General features: G+C 60.0%; 2 protein-coding genes across 2 annotated transcripts; one reads left to right on the forward strand and one right to left on the reverse strand.

Moving 5' to 3' along the window:
• Positions 1-2,927: 2,927 nt before the first annotated feature.
• On the reverse strand, positions 2,928-5,978 carry LOC121167646 (cyclin-dependent kinase 9). The gene is made up of 7 exons (XM_040997185.1): positions 5,759-5,978; positions 5,278-5,359; positions 4,869-4,959; positions 4,577-4,743; positions 4,312-4,483; positions 4,051-4,199; positions 2,928-3,786 (listed from the first exon to the last, which is right to left on the reverse strand). Exons 1-7 carry the CDS (start codon positions 5,848-5,850, stop codon positions 3,421-3,423), a joined length of 1,119 nt encoding a protein of 372 aa, XP_040853119.1. The 5' UTR covers positions 5,851-5,978; the 3' UTR covers positions 2,928-3,420.
• A 7,041-nt stretch (positions 5,979-13,019) lies between these two features.
• LOC121167645 (SH2 domain-containing protein 3C-like) lies at positions 13,020-15,883 on the forward strand. Its single transcript, XM_040997184.1, has 2 exons — positions 13,020-13,099; positions 14,889-15,883. Exons 1-2 carry the CDS (start codon positions 13,063-13,065, stop codon positions 15,377-15,379), a joined length of 528 nt encoding a protein of 175 aa, XP_040853118.1. The 5' UTR covers positions 13,020-13,062; the 3' UTR covers positions 15,380-15,883.
• The last annotated feature ends 22 nt before the right edge of the window (positions 15,884-15,905 follow it).

A 15,905-nucleotide genomic window follows, 5' to 3' on the forward strand; every position in this document is an offset into this window, starting at 1 on the left:
GGCCTAGAAACACTCTGGTGCTTGTTACAGACCCAGAGACTAAAGGTGGACTGAATGGGATACCCCTGAGAGTCTAATGAGGACTGCAAGGAATCCCAGACCCTCGGGGTGCAAGCACTGGGTGAACAGCACAAGAAACCTGCTCACCTGCAGCCTGGGGAGCAGTAGGGCCGGCTGTTTCTTCAGTCACTTTGTTCAAGACCTGCCACCAACCACTAGGACACCTATGTTGGTGGTACTCTTCGGATTCCTTGACTACCTCTTCTTCAAAGATTTATTTATCTGAAAAGCAGAGTAAAGGGAGAGAAATCTCTCCATTGGTTCAGGCCCCAAGTGGCTACAATAGCAAGGTCACAGCCAGGAGCCAAACTGGAGCACTGGGCCAGCCTCAGCTGCCTCCCCCGATGCATTAGCAAGGAGTTGGACTGGAAGCAGAGCAGCCAAGATTAGAACCAGTGCTTGTGGGCCCGGCACAGTGGCCTAATGGCTGAAGTCCTTGCCTTGAACCCCCTGGGATCCCATACGGATGCTGGTTCTAATTCCAGTAGCCCCACTTCCCACCCAGCTCTCTGTTTGTGGCCTGGGAAGGCAGTTGAGGACAGCCCAAAGTCTTGGGACCCTGCACCTATGTGGGAGCCTGGAGGAAGTTCCTGGCTCCTGGCTTCAAATCGGCGCGGCACTAGCCATTTTTTTTTTTAAGATTTATTTATTTATTGGAAAGTCAGATATACAGAAAGGAGGAGAGACAGAGAGGAAGATCTTCCATCTGATGATTCACTCCCCAAGTGACCGCAACGACCGGTACTGTGCCGATCTGAAACCAGGATCCAGGAACCTCTTCAGAGTCTCCCACATGGGTGCAGAGTCCCAAGGCTTTGGGCCGTCCTCGACTGCTTTCCCAGGTCACAAGCAGGGAGCTGGATGGGAAACGGAGCTGCTGGGATTAGAACCGGCACCCATATTGGATCCCAGCTTGTCAAAGCGAGGACTTTGGCTACTAGGCTACGCTGCCAGGACAAAAAATAAATAAATCTTAAAAAAACAAACAAACAAAAAAACAGTGCTGGATACAAGATGCCAGCACTGTTAAGGGACGGCTTAACCTGCTGTGCCCAGACACACCCTCGGTCACTGACCAGTAACCCCTCCAAATTCGCATTCTTCCAGAGACACAGGAAATGGCCTTGTTTGAAAGTGTTTGCCAGGGCCCAGTACCGTGGCCTAGCAGCTAAAGTCCTCACCTTGAACGCACTGGGATCCCATATGGTTGCAGGCTCTAATCCCGGCAGTTCTACTTCCCATCCAGCTTCCTGCTTGTGACCTGGGAAAGCAGTTGAGAACGGCCCAACGTCTTGGGACCCTGTACCAGTGTTGGAGACCTAGAGGCTCCTGGCTCCTGGCTTTGGATTAGCACAGCACCGGTCGTTGTGGTCACTTTGGGAGTAAATCATCAGATGGGAGACCTTCCTATCCTTCCTCCTCTCTGTATATCTCACTTTGTAATGAAAATAAATCTTAAAATAAATGGGGCCCAGCGCGGTGGCGCAAGTGGTTAAGGTCCTCGCCTTGCATGCCCGGGATCCCATATGGGCGCCGGTTCTATCCCGGCAGCCCCGCTTCCCTTCCAGCTCCCTGCCTGTGGCCTGGGAAAGCAGTCGAGGACGGCCCAAAGCTTTGGGACCCTGCACCCATGTGGGAGACCCGGAAGAGGCCACTGGCTTTGGATCGGCATAGCATCAGCCGTTGCGCTCACTTGGAGAGTGAATCATCGGACGGAAGATCTTCCTCTCTGTCTCTCCTCTCTGTATATCCGCCTTTCCAATAAAAAAAATAATAATAAATCTTTTTAAAAATAATAAAATAAATGAGAATATAAAATTAAAAAAATAAAAAAGAAAGTGTTTGCCCAGGGTCACCTACATGAGGATGGGCCCCGTGTCCAACTGACCAGACTCTGGACAGCGTGGGAACAGGGGGAAACACATGTGAAGGCAGAGACACCCTAGCAAGGAACCCGAGGTGCCCAGCAGCCCTCGGGAGTCTGGTACCTGACTGCATCCAGCTGGAACCAGCCCTGTCGATTGGACCCTGGCCTCCAGACCTGTGGCCTGGATCTGTCAGTTCAGGAGTTTGGTAGAAAGTTTGCCAGCCCTTCTCCAAAAGGTCTGGCCCCTCGCAGAACACAGACTGCACCCAGCTCCAGGATGCGGGCTCCAGCCTGACCCCATCCTCCCTCTCCATGTACCCACTTATCCCAACTTCTACTGCCTCCTCCTCTGCCCTGGGGTCCTTCACTCCTCCAGTCACCTCCTTTCTCACTTCTCCGGGACATCCTGGTACATCACTTCCTATTTGAAAGCGACTGCAGAAGTCTAACCAGTGTGTTAAGCGGCCTTCTGCAATGCCTGCATCATTTGAGCACATGAGGTCCAGTTCCAGTGCCGGCTGCTTCACTAGCAATCCAAAGCACCTGGGAAAGCACCTTGGCCCCTGCCAGCCACATGGAAGAGCAGGATGGAATTCCAGGCTCCTGGCTTCGGCCCGGCCCTCCCCAGCTGTTGAGGCCAAATGGGGACGTCAACTAGCAGATAGAAGACCACTCTCTCCTCCACCTAATTCTTTCCAAATGAGTCACATTCAAACAGGTGTCTCTAAACTGCAGAAGCCCAGACCCACCTGCTGGCTCAGGGCAGCCCTGCACCAGGGGGCTGAGGCCTCTTCCTCCGGCAAAAGCACATAGGAGTGACTCGGCCCTGCAGTGCTGTTTTGGAGAACATCCCGACAGGTGACATAGGAGATGAAGGAAGGTGAGAGTCATGTGTGGTGTGTCGGAGAGAACTGCACCAGGGCTCAGAGCAATGGCTCCACCCGTCAGCTGCCATGGGCAGCAGCTGAGGGCCGAATGCAGGGAAGACACAGCCACCACGTGGAAAAAAACAAAGCCAACTTTTAATTGTAACTAACCTAACTGCACAACTGAACAACGAAACACAGTAAAATGCTTCCTTCTGCCAACCCCATTGCCTGGGGGTTTCAACTTGGGACAGCCCCAGCCCAAAGCCTTCTGTTCCCGCAATGGGGGGTGCCCAAGGAAGGGCGGAGGACCTGTCACCTCCTCCCACCCTGCAGGGCCTCTCAGGAGTCACTGGTCAGAGGGCCCCCTTAGCCCCCCATCCTGTCCTGTGGTATGTGGATACTCCCCCAAACATGGTCCATAAAGCTAGGCAGCGGGGCAGCAGCCCTCACAACCTCCTGGCCTGGCAGCCAGTGCTTCTCTCCAGTCCCCTGGCTGCTTCCTGCAGCGCCCACCACGGGGAGGAGCCCGGCCAGCACTGGAGACTAATCTCAAACGTCCACTGGCTCCACGGTGCGAGTCACGTGGCAGAGACGGAACAGCAGCAATCGGCCGCAGCGCCAGCCTCAGAAGACACGCTCGAACTCGGTCTGGTTGGTGGTGGTGGGATTGCGGCTCTGGTTGGTCGCCTGCTGGGTGATCTGGCTGCCCTTCCGGCGTGGGGGCGCCAGGTACTCGAACATGGACGTCAGGTGGGTAGACAGCATGCCCTTGAGGTCCGAAGGCATGGGGTCGGACCAGAAGAAGTCATGGTTGAGGGCGTCGTCGCTGTCGATGCGCTGCGCAGGATCCAGCACCAGCAGCTTGTCGATGAGGTCCAGCGCGTAAGGGTCCCGCACGTAGGCCTTCAGCCTGTCCTTCACTTTCCGCTTCTGCCCTTTAACCAGCTCCAGCTTCTCAAACAGCTCGTATTTGTCCACATTGGGCCACACCTGGAAGTGGGTGTGGAGACAGGGCAGTCAGGACCAGAGCGGCAGTACCTGGACCACCCTTGGAGAACTTGGCAGGTCCACAGGAGAGTAGCCATGTGCCAGGCCCCTTCGCGGGAACAGCCCCCACATATGCCTGTCTCTGCTTCCCCAGGGGGCAAGTGAACACCTGTGAGGCCTGCTGCCACAGAACTCATCTGGGCCTCAGCCAAGCCCTGCTCTCCTTTCAGAAGCCTGACCAGGCGAGCCGGCAGCAGGCCCACTCACCTCCGGAGTGATGGAGCCGCAGAGCTGGCTGATGAGGGCAAGCTGGTGCTGCTCCGTGTTGCCCTGCATGATGGGGCTGCGTGTCCACATCTCAGCCATGATGCACCCAGCTCCCCACAGGTCAATGGGGGGGCCGTAGTCCCGCTCCCCTGGGAAGAGCACAGCAGGAAGGCACCTTGAGACTTGAGCCCCCCAGGGCGGGTGGGTGGGCAGTGGGATGGGGGCAGGGGAGCCACGCTCAGCCTGCCCAACAATCCTCACCCAGCAGCAGCTCCGGGGGCCGGTACCAAAGCGTCACCACACGGTTGGTGTAGCGGTTGGGCTGGCTGTTCTTGGCCAGACTGAAGGCCCGGGCCAACCCGAAGTCAGCCAGCTTGAGCACCCCGTCCCGGGTGATCAGCACGTTGGCCGCCTTCATGTCCCTGTGCAGGATCTGTGGGGTGTGTGTGGGGGGGGGTTGGCTCAGCCAGGTGCCCAGCCCGGCCTGGCCCACCATCGTCACGGTCACACCTCCCCCGGCCCGCACCTTGTTCCTGTGGATGTAGTAGAGGCCGTTGAGCAGCATCTGCATCACCCTCTTGATCTCTGACAGTGTGAACTTGACCAGGACATTGCTCAGCAGCCCGGCGAGGTCATGCTCGCAGAAGTCAAACACGAGGTATATGCTGCCCTTACAGCGATTATAGGGAGAGGCTGCGGCACGAGAAGGAGCCATCAGGAGGCCCAGGCCCAGTCCCGCAGGACACCGCATCAGCCGGGAGAGAGGCCAGGCGGTGGCCCCGGGAGAGGGGGGTCACATGCCACAGGTGAGCCCTCACCTTTGGTCCGGCAGATCTCGATGAGGTTGACCACATTCTCATGCTTCAACAACTGGAGGATCTTGATTTCCCGCAAGGCCGTGATGGGGAACTGCGGGGCAGGCGGGAGACGGGAGGTCAGGCAGTTACAGGAGCGTGCGTGCCCGCCCAGAGGCCCCGGTTTGGAGCACGCCTCCCGGTGTCAGCCCCTCGCCACGTGCCTGCGTTGACAACAAACCATTCCTTCCTCTCGGGAAGGCCGGGCAGAGCTGGGACCGACGTGCTCCGTCCCTTCTAAAAATTAGGCGTGTTCGCTTGCTGAGAGCGAAGGCAAACGCTGGAAGCCTTCCTAAGCGCGCCGGCCACGTGCAAGGGCGCGCCCGGTCCCGCGCGGCTGAGAGGGGCAAGGGACACCCCGCCGCCTACTCACCCCTTCCTTCTCGTTCTCCATTAGCACCTTCTTCAGAGCCACCTTCTGGCCGGTCTGTCGGTGCTTCGCCTTAAACACCTCCCTGCGGGGCCGACAGACACACCCCAGGGGTTCGCCCGGCCGCTTCCGCAGTCCCGGGGCAAGGGGAGGGGGCGGCAGGGCCCAGCGGCGACCCAGCCGCCCCACCCCTGCCCGGTCCCAGCCCCTCGCCCAGCCTCGGCCCCTTCCCACCCCGGTGCTCCTGGCGCCCGCTCCCCGTTCCAACACCGCCCCGCACCACCCGCCACCTCGGGCCTCAAGCTCCTCCCCGCCGGCCGGCTCCGCCGGGGTGTGCGGCGCGGCCTAGGACACGCGCGGCTCCCCGACCGTCTCGGTCTGGCCCCGTGGGGTGCGGGTCCCGTGGGGTGCGGGTCCCGTGGGGTGCAGGCCTCGTGGAGTGCAGACCCCGGCGCCCCCGGCCCCCCTCGGGGCCTAGCCTTACCCGAAGGTGCCTTGGCCGATCTTAGCAAGCTTCTCATATTTGGTCACTTCGTCGCAAAACGGGCATTCCACCGAGTCGTACTGCTTGGCCATGGCCGCTTCCAGAGCGCCGCCGCCGCCCCCGGCCCCCGCCGCCGCCGCCGCCGCCGCCGCTCCCGCCCCGGGCCCCGCAGCCGCGCTCCAGGCCCCTCCGCGGCCGCGCCACTTCCGCCTCCACGGCCACTTCCGGCCCCGCGGCGCCGACCCCGCCTCTTCCGCCCGCCGCCCGCCGCCAGGCCCCCTGGGACTTGTAGTTCCCGGGAGGCCAGGGGGAGCCGGAGCTGCAGAGGCGCCTCCGCCGCCGCCGCCACCACCGCCGCCGCTGCCCGCGCCTCCGCCGCCACCGCCGCCAGTGCCGGCGGCCGCCCCGATTGGGGGCGCGGGGATCCGGGGCGCTGGCGCTGGGGCTCGGGGTGCTGCGTCCCGCTGCATCGGCCCAGGCCGCCGCTGCTGCCGAAGCCGCTGCCGCTCTGGCGCCCGATCCGGGGCCAGCCGCAGTGCCCTGCTCCTGCTCCTCCTCCTCCTCCTCCTCCTCCTCTGGCGGCGCCGCCTCCGCCGGGCTGCGCGGAGCGGCCGGCGCGGGGGAAGAGGAGGAGCAGCCCCGAGCCGCGGCCTGGGAGGAGGGGGTGTGCGCCCTGGCCGGGCCCGGGCCCGGGGCGGCCGGGCGAGGGGGCGAGCCGGGAAGAGCCGACGAGGAGGCGGCCGGAGAGCGCAGAACGGGGCGCGTTATAAAGGGGGAGGCGCCCCGGTCTCGCCCTCCCCTCCCCCTCTGCCCGCCCCCTCCCTCCTCCTCCTCCCCCTCCCGCCCTCCGCGGCCGCACCTGCCGCCGCCGCCCGCCGCCCGCCGCCCGCCCGGCCGCCCGCTCGCACTCGGCCGGCCGCCCCGGGCGCGTCACCGCCCGCGGCCCCTCCTCCGCCCTCGGAGGTGGGGCCCGGCGCGCGACACCTGGCTGCGGGGCGCCCTGCCGCGTGCCTCAGTTTACCCCCAGGAGCCCCCACCCCTCCCGCTACGGCTCCGAAAGGTTTTCGCCCCCAAAAAAGGCGAAGACGGGAGGCGCGCCCAGGGAGAAGAGAACGGCCCCCCGCCGCCGCCGCCGCCTCCCCGGCCCCGCCACCCGCCGTTGGCATGGCAACCGGCCGCCGCCAGGGGGCGCGGCGACACCGGAGGCGACGGAGGGAGCCGGGCCGGACCGCCGTGAAGCCTCGGAAGCAAAAAAAATAAATAAATAAAAACAGCTAAGGCCGACTGAACCCCCACTGTGTGCTCCAGAGGTGCTAGAGGCCCCCCTACTCCAAGCAGCAGCTCCCACAAAGGCGGACCCATTTCACAGACCAGGTCACAGAGGTCTCCAGGGCTGAGGTTGTTAGCCCAAGGTCACAGAGGACCAGAGCCGAGCCTCGAACCGGGCTGGCTGAATCTAAGGCGTTCTGCTCATACAGCTGCTTGCAGTGTGGCACCCCACCTGTTCCAAGCCTGTGGTCCTCGCGCAGGCAACCCCAGCCCTCCGGCACTCCTCCTTCGGCCTGGCCCTCCGCCTCCCTCCCCCATCCTCTCGCTGGCATCTCCCTGACTCAGGGAGCTTCGGCTCTGCCCGCCGAACTGGCTTTTCTGCCTCGCGTCACTTGTGCCCTCCGACGCCGCCCTCTGCTAAGAAATTCCGAGTCCCGGCCCCTTCAGCTGGTCCCCTCCCAGGCCAGGCTAGAACGTTTCCGAAGTGCAGTTTGCAGGCAGTCTCTTGCCATCTTCTGGAAAAAATCTGAATGTGCCACCCATCCCCACCCCATATTGTGGCAAAGTGGGTAATCCCCTGCCTGCAATGCTGGTGCCACTTAGAGACCCAGCTGCTGTATTTCCAATCCAGCTCCTTGCTAATGGCCTGAGAAAACAGCAGAAGATGACCCAAAGTGCCTGCCACCCATGTGGGAGACCAGGAAGAAGCTCCTGGCTCCTGGCTTCAGTCCAGCCTTAGCAGCCGTATGGGAAGTGAACCAGCAGACAGAAGATCTCTCTGTGTGTACCTCTTTCTCTCATTGTAATTCTGACTTCCAAATAAATAATCGTTTTTAAAAGAGGAAAGACAAACTTGAATTTGATGTACTAGGCTCTGTCCAGCTCCCGTCCACAGGGGCTTTGGCTTTCTGGTGCCTGCAGAGGCCCCGTTCTGGGGCAGGGCGCTGCCAGGGAGGGGCAGGCTGAGGGCAACAGGGAGTGGGTTTCAGGCAGAAGAGCTACGTGTTGGGGGGCAGATCTGAACCAGCTGTGTGGGTCCATGCTTATCAGAAGCAGAAAAGCTGTTGGCTGAATCAGGGTGGGATGGGAGAGCATCCTAAAGCAATAATTGCCGTTCATTCAAACAAAATCTTCCTCAAGCCTTACGTGGGGGTGTTCTCGGTTCTGCAGAGCAGCGTTTACCTCGGGCTCCTTGGGGTACTAACGCTGGAAGGCAGCAGCCACCCGGGAAGGGGTGAGGCAGCCGGCAAAGGGATAACAAGTGGCACAGGCTAGTCCAGCATAAGCTCCATCGGGGGCAGAGCCATGGATGCACGGGTGACAGGTGGCAGGGGCTGGCTGCAGGGAGAGATCTACCATGGCTCAGGGTGCCTTTCCCGTGAGACTACCAGGCCAGTATGTTTCCTGCAAGCCCTCCCTTGGTCACATCCTGTGGGCAGAGGACTAGACAGAAGTTCCGCTGGTGTTGTCACCTCCACCTCCCCATCCCTGGGCTGAACCCCGACATCCGCCCGTCACTTCCCCTCAGGACCCACCCTGGCATGGGGGAGGGCAAGAGCAGGCAGGAGCCCCCTCCCTTCATGAGCTGCCCCAGACACCAAGGTTGGCAAAAACCAGGTAGAAACAAGAGCAAAGGAGCTGGTTCTTGCAATATTTGACTTTTCTGTTGCTGACTTGAAGGGACTGTGTCCAGCATCCCGTGGGTTGGCCAAACTGGCCAGACGTGAGACCAGTGCTTCTCAAAAGTGTGCTGAGGGTGGGCATCGAGGCCCACCCGTGAGGCCTCCTCCTGGGACACTGGCATTCCATATGAGCTCCACTTTGAATCCTGGCTGCTCCACTTCCCATCCAGCTCTGTGCTAACACACCTGAGAAAGCAGCAGAAGATGGCCAAGTGCTTAGATCCCTGCCACCCTGTGGGGGGCTAGGGTGGAATTCTAGGCTCCAGCCTGGCCCAACCCTGGCCGTTGCAGCCAATTGAAGAGTAAATAAGCAGGTGGAACATATCTCTCCTTCTCCCTCTCTCTCTGCCTTCCAATAAATAAATATTTGCATATGCGTAAAAAAAAATGTGTGTTGACTGCATGACCAGGCACAACCATGACCTGGTTCGCCTTTAAGAGTTAGGAAAACTGGGCCCAGTGCAGTGGCCTAGTGGCTAGAGTCCTCACCTTGAACGTGCTGGGATCCCATATGGGTGTCAGTTCTAATCCCAGCTGCTCCACTTCCCTTCCAGCTCCCTGCTTTTGGCCTGGTAAAGCAGTTGAGGATGGCCCGATGCCTTGGAACTCTGCACCCGCATGGGAGACCGGGAGGAGGTTCTTAGCTCCTGGCTTCGGATTGGCTGTTGCGCTCACTTGGGGAGTGAATCATCAGATGGAAAATCTTCCTCTCTGTATATCTGACTTTACAAAAATAAATAAATAAATAAATAAATAAGAGGAAAACTGAGGCATGGAATAGAAGAGTCTGTACTTGAACTCCAGCTGGACCCTGCATGAGGAACAGAGGAGGGCCGGGCATCCACAGACACCCACACGGTGAATGCCACAGTCCTGGCACCAGGGAGCCCCAGCAGAGCACCTGCTTTTAGACCCAGCCCAGGACCAGCAGGTGCGCTCCCTCTGAAATGTTCATTACACAAAAGTTGCAGAAGAGGCTCGAAGTGGTGATGTAGCTTGCCCCAGGCCACACAGCCAGGGGGCGCTGTAGAGCAGCGTTTCAGAGACAGGACCGTGTTATACCACTGTCCCACCCTGTCCCCAATGTCAGAGCACCAGCCAGAGAGATGCAGTGTGGGCACACACAGCCAGCAGGGGCCCACGCGGATGGGGAAGGCCCAGACCTCACTCAGGAAGCTGGGGGTCTGTTTGGAACACACACATGAAGACATCAGGAGGCCACAACCAAGTGACACCATCGTCAGTGGCAATGTCTCCTCTTATGGCCACAAGGGGCGGGCACCTTGCTCCTCCACTTACCACCAGCTGTCGCCCCCTCAATTTGTCGGAAATGAGTGGAAGCTGAAAATGCCTTAAAGCACCCAACCTCCCTGGCAGCCCAGCTTGGCCCACTGCAAGCTGCGCTGGTTCCCCTCCAGCCGAAACATCAGCTCATACTTTGCCCAGAATGCTGGCCACAGGGAGGCCGAGAATCCCGGCTGGAGACATCTTGCCCAGAGCCATTCCTGGGGCCTGTGTATGTGGGCCTAGTGATGCTGATGTTGGGCTGGTTCAAGGTCATGCCAGAAAGAACTGAATTCAGGTTTGCCTGGGCAATACCTTTGATGGACACCTGAAGGCTCCAGCTCCCCTCTCATGGGTCTTTTCCATTGCAGGAGCCTGTCCCTGGCCTGTGAGCCACCCCCTAACCTCTCCCCTTCTCCTCCCACCCCCAGCAATCCCTGCCAAGTGAGAGCCTGCACAAGAGCGAGAGGAAGTGAGACAAAAATCCAAGCAGGGTGCCCAGTGGCCCTCAGCTCAGGCCGGCCCTGCAGCAGGAGGCTGAGGCTCCAGTGACAGTGACAGAAGGAAGAAAACTGCACTGGGGGTGGGGCCAGCACCCAGGGGCGGGGCCTGGGGAGAAAGGCCCTGGGGGTGGGTCAGGGCAGGCTGTGGACCCAGGGGACTGGCCCACAGCCAGCTCAAGCTGAGGAGGGCCCTGGGGGACAGCCGCCAGCCAGCAGGTCTTGGCCAGCCACACACCCAACGGCCACTTGAAGCCCCACAAAGGAGCCTCTGAACTCAGAGGAGCGGCCACACTGAGCCCCATTCATCCTCCAGGGATGCTAGCCACAGCCCTGGCGCCTGCGCCAGCGGTAAGCTTACTGAGTGCCTGTGCCAGGGCCACACAGCTGCCCCATGGCCGGCACCTCCAAGCCCATGCCAGGCGCCTGCTTGCCAGCTTCTCCCAGTGCCAGACCACTCTGTCCCTCGCCCACACACCTGTCCCTCAGCCCTAACAGCTTGGGGCAGTCAGGCTCAAGTCAGGCCAGAGTTGCCTCTGAGAAAGATGCCAAGTTCCCCCCAGCTTTGCCCTCCTCCTTTCAAACAGCAACCAGGAGATGTGGAGAAGGGGCACCAGCCTTAGTTAGGACACTGGCTGCCCATGGCCTCATCTGTGAAATGGGTACAATAGCAAGATTTTCCTCTCAAGATCTAGTGGAGGTAGAACAGCAGTGCAGCCAATCAGGCCCTCACCTGTAGTACTAGCATCCTATATGGGTGCAGGTTCATGTCCAGGTTTCTCTGCTTCCAATCCAGCTCCCTGCTAATGTGCCTGGAAAAACAGACTAAGGTGGCCCAAGTCTCTTTTTTGGTTGCTATGCCCACACGGGAGGCCCAGAAGAAGCTCCTGGCTCCTGGCTTCGGATCAGCTCAGCTCTGACCATTGCAGCTATTTGGGAAGTGAACCAGCAGATGGAAAATTTCTGTTTTTCCTCTCTGTTAATTCTGCTTTCAAATAAACAAATATCTTGGAAAGCAAACAGATGGTGAATGCATGGCAGAAGGCACCATGATTGCTTCTTGTCATCCCTCTGCATAAACCCTGAGCAAGCAGGACCCAACTGCCTCTGGTCTCCTGGCCTTGGCTTGAACTCTACCCCATGAAGGCCCATTATCCAGCTGCCAGGGGCCTGGAAGTCAGCAGTGCTGGGACTTCGCAGCTGTGAGGGTAGGTTCCAGTTCCAGGGGCGTGGCTTTGGGGGTCCATTAGTCATCTTGGGGGTGCAGGAGTCCCTCGATTCCTCTCTCATAGCCTCAGTGGCCAGGCAGCCTAGAGTGGAAAGAACTTGGCTTCTGTAGGGAGGTGGGATGTGAAGATCCTCCTGCAGGTGCCTAGGGCTGGGGGGAGGGGCTGTGTGTGCCAAGTGAGTGGTAACCCAGTCTGTGCCACCAACCCACTGTGGGACAAGGTGGAATCCCCTTCTGTTGTTCTGTGCCTCAGTTTGCTCATCTGTGGCCATGGGTTTGGTGGCCCATTTTTACCTGTCCCTGCTAGCTTGAAAAGGGGTGTCCCACACCTTGGCAGGCTCCAAGTTGGAGCTGGGCTCTGCACCAAGCACTAGACCCTGGGAGGTCCCTGGGAGATCTCTGGGAGGTGCACAGTACAAGCACCCCACCACCCCCACCCGCTTGCAGAGAGGAAGTGACCTGCTGAGCCCTCAAGACCACATAGTGACAGGCAGTCCAGGGGAGAGCTGCCCCTGGGCTCCAAGGTAGCTGACCACTGCATTGTCTGCTCCTCTGCTGCCACGCACCTCCTGAGTGCCCAGGCTCAGAAGGACCCTCTCTCGTGTGGGTCGGACCTTGCCATGAGTTGCCTGCTGTGATGCCTACATTCTGATGCAGAGTCCCTGGGTTCAATTCCCGGCCTGGGCTCCTAATTTCAACTTCCTTCTTAGGCACACCCTGGAAGATGGGGCACTAGCTTGTGCCTGGGTCTCTGCCACACATGTGGGGGAGACCTGGACTGGGTACTGGCTCCCGGCTCTGGTCCCACAGCTGTTGCAGGCATTTAAGAAGTGAACCAGTAAATAGGGGGTAGGTGGGCACCCCCTCTGCCTCTGCAATACAGAAGGAAATGGAGTAATCAAGAAACTATTTACAAAGACTAAACTGCCCTGCACAGTGGCCTGTCTCCTTGCCTTCCCAGCCCCTGGGCCAGACCCCCTAACAGCTGCTGGCAGGTCCCCAGGGGCCCCCCGGCCCGGTCGGCTCCATGCCCAGAGCTTGTGGTTTGTTCCCCAGTCCTTGCAGGTCCCACAGGCTTGCGGTCTGCCCCCTGCCCTTGTGGCAGAGGCCCAGGAGGCCGGCCCTTGGACAGGGGGAGGGGGGCAGGACAAGGGGGAGGCCCCAGCCCCCCTCCCCCCTGGTGGAGAGGGCAGGGAGGGTGGGGCTGAGAGAGTTTCAGTGGTTTAAAAATACACAGAGGAAGCGAGCAGAGGGTGAGAAAAAGGGGAAGGGGAGGTGGAAGGTACCTCGACTTTGACGTCCACTCGCCGGCCAGCCAGGACCTTGGCCCAGCTTGCCGAGATGATGGAGGGCACCAAGAAGGGCAGCAAAAAGCTCAGTGAGTGCGGGGCCCTGAGCCTGCCCAGTGGCCACCGACTGCCGGGCCTTGCCCCAGCCTCTTTCTCTTTCTCTTTCTCTTTCTCTCCATCTCTGCCTCTCACGGGCTGCTCCTCTCTCCCTCTCTCTCCCTCTCTCTCTCCCTGGCTGGCTTGGCCCCCATCTCACCTCTCTGTGTCTCTGCTTCTCGCTTCTCCACGGAGCCCTTCGGCTCTCGCCTTGACCTCGGAGGAGGCCTGAGTAGGGGAGATCTCCAAACCCCCTGTCTCGCTGCCCCCCAAGATCTCTGGCTGAGAGCTGCTGGGAGGCTGAGGTCTAGGGTTGTGGACCTTGCTTTGGGGTCCTGTTGCCGTTCCCACAGGTGGTGAGGAAAGAGGCCCCAGGCTGGGGCTGCTGTTGCAAGGGGAGGGGCCACACCCTCCTGGCCCAGTCTCTGCCGCTCTTGGCTAACTCCTGCTCCGCTGCTCAGGACTTAGATCCGAAGCACCTGGGGTGGGCAGGGAAGACTCCTCCCACAGCCAGGGATGCGGAGGCCTAACTGCTGCATCCAGTCCTTGCCCTCGGGGCCTCCATGTCCCTCCCAGCGACTGCTACTGTTTCTGGCAGCCAGGGGTGCTGAGGGGGGAGATCAACCTGGGTACCCGCTTTCTGCTTCCCTCCCAACCCCCACCTCATGGCACAACTGTCCCCCGGGGCCAAAATGCCATTTCTGAGATAAGACTGAGTTGGGTGGCCAGGGCTGGGAAAAAAGTTCAGGGAACACCGACCCAGCAGACTGCTTAGCCACAGCCTTGTTGCAGGACCCTGGGCCAGGCCTTTCTCCTGCCAGGGCCACAGTGGCCTCTCTGGGCAACCCTGTGGGGTGGAGGCCTGAGCAGGTAGAGGTGCCAGGAAGCAAAAAAATGCTAGGGTTTTTCCTTTTTGCTTTTCCGAGGAAATCAGAGGTGGTGGCTGTGAGGAGGGACAGCACCCCACACACCTCCTCCCTCCCCACACCCCTGCGGAAGCGAGGAGATGGTATCGCCTAAGGGAGTGTGGGCTCAGCTGACAGGAAGGAGGGAACCACAGGTCCTGGGACCCTCTGGCCTCTGGTGGCCCCCCCTCCTCTCCCCCAACCCTGTGTGACCTCAGGCCCTTCTGCCCACAGTGTCCTCATCTGGGGCATGGGAGAACTCAGCTTGTGTCACTGAGTTCTGTTGAGAACCTGTGTAAGGGTTGGTGCTGTCCTTGTCACCCTCGTCCCCACTGTTTGCGGATGACGCGCTGTGCCAGGCAGCGTGGGTCATGGGTCACAGGAACTGTGGGGCACCATTTCTTTCTTTCTTTTAAGATTTATTTATTTTTATCGGAAAGGAGATATACAGAGAGGAGGAGAGATAGAGAGGAAGAGAGGAATATGTCCTGTCTGATGATTCACTCCCCAAGTGGCCGTGATGGCCAGAGCTGCACTGATCCAAAGCTGGGAACCCAGAGCCTCTTCAGGGTCTCCCAAGCAGGTACAAGGTCCCAAGGCTTTGGGCTGTCCTCTACTGCTTTCCCAGGCCACAGGCAGGGAGCTGGATGGGAAGCGGGGCTGCCGGGATTAGAACCAGTGCCCATATGGGATATGGTACGTGCAAGGTGAGGGCTTTAGTTGCTAGGTTACTGTGCCGGGCTTGTGGGGCACCATTTCTAAGAGAGTGATCAGAGGGGTGGTCAGAGGGGTGTTGGGGGCCAGCACTGAGTAGAACTGTAGGTGCTTCTGTGTTTACTATTACTGACACCCCCTTTCCTGCCCTTCTCCCTGCCAGAGTTCTTCAAGTTCAAGGGCCTGGGGAGTCTGTCGAACCTGCCCCGCTCTTTCACTCTAAGACGGTCCCTGACCCCCAGCAGCCTTCGGGCCCAGCTGAAGCCAGACACGTTTGAGGCCACACAGGACGACATGGTAACAGTGCCCAAGAGCCCGCCGGCTTATGCACGCTCCAGTGACATGTACAGCCACATGGGCACCATGCCTCGGCCCAGCACCAAGAAAGCTCAGGACCGACAGGCATCCCACCAGCCTCAGGGGTCCCTAGAGGTGGGCCTGGAGCCTCAGCCGGTACCCCAAGGCCTGCCCGAGCCCCCGGGCGCAGGGCCAGCGGAGGAAGTGGTGGCGGCCAAGGCTCCAGGCATGGACACCGCAGCCGCCTCTCACCCAGACCCTTCTGTCCTGGATGTGGAACCTGCACCAACACCTGAGGCCCTCACGCAGGACACAGAGGACAAGGGAGCTCCTCCAGCTGGGCATCCAGACGGGTAGGTGCCTGCCAGGGGCCGGTGAGCTCCAGACTTGGAGAGGACCACCTCCCCTAATCCCCACATCTGGGCTAGAGAGAGAAGGGCTGACTCTGCTCGAGGTCCCCAGGCAGGGGAGGGAGGTTGCGTCCGGCATGGGCTCTCGGGGGCTAGTTGGGCACTAGGGTTGTGGCTGAACAGCGTCTCCCTCCAGCTGCAACTTCACTAAGTTCCAGGGTGAGTTAAGTTCAGGTAGAATACAAACAGGGATGCCAGACAACCTCCCATTTACTAAGGATTTTTTTTTGTACTGGACATCCTGGAAAACTCGAGTGACTGGACTATTAGCCCCACTCTCAGAAGGGCACACTGAGTCTTGGCAGGCTCATGCCAAGCTAGGATTTCAGTGCTTCCAGTGGCTTGCACCCTCACCCACCACCTTCCTTCCTCCCCCAGCCCAGGTACTTCATGGTCCTGGGGTAGTCAGCCCCAAATTGAGGAGCCCCCAGAGACTAAGCCACACCAGTCAGGTGTTCCCGAGTCGCTCCAGG

This window comes from Ochotona curzoniae, unplaced genomic scaffold (genome assembly GCF_017591425.1).
Source record: "Ochotona curzoniae isolate NIBS_2020 unplaced genomic scaffold, NIBS_Ocur_1.0 patch410, whole genome shotgun sequence".
NCBI classification, from domain to species: domain Eukaryota; kingdom Metazoa; phylum Chordata; class Mammalia; order Lagomorpha; family Ochotonidae; genus Ochotona; species Ochotona curzoniae.

What these genes read in the sequence shown, in the direction of transcription:
- LOC121167646 (XM_040997185.1), bottom strand. Translation starts at nt 5,850, where the DNA reads ATGGCCAAGCAGTACGACTCGGTGGAATGCCCGTTTTGCGACGAAGTG. An exon ending in TGGAGAACGAGAAGGAAGGG is followed by an intron (nt 4,960 to 5,277) that starts GTGAGTAGGCGG and finishes CCTGCCCCGCAG; the next exon opens with TTCCCCATCACGGCCTTGCG. An exon ending in ACTACATCCACAGGAACAAG is followed by an intron (nt 4,484 to 4,576) that starts GTGCGGGCCGGG and finishes CACACCCCACAG; the next exon opens with ATCCTGCACAGGGACATGAA.
- LOC121167645 (XM_040997184.1), top strand. Translation starts at nt 13,063, where the DNA reads ATGATGGAGGGCACCAAGAAGGGCAGCAAAAAGCTCA. An exon ending in GAAGGGCAGCAAAAAGCTCA is followed by an intron (nt 13,100 to 14,888) that starts GTGAGTGCGGGG and finishes TCTCCCTGCCAG; the next exon opens with AGTTCTTCAAGTTCAAGGGC.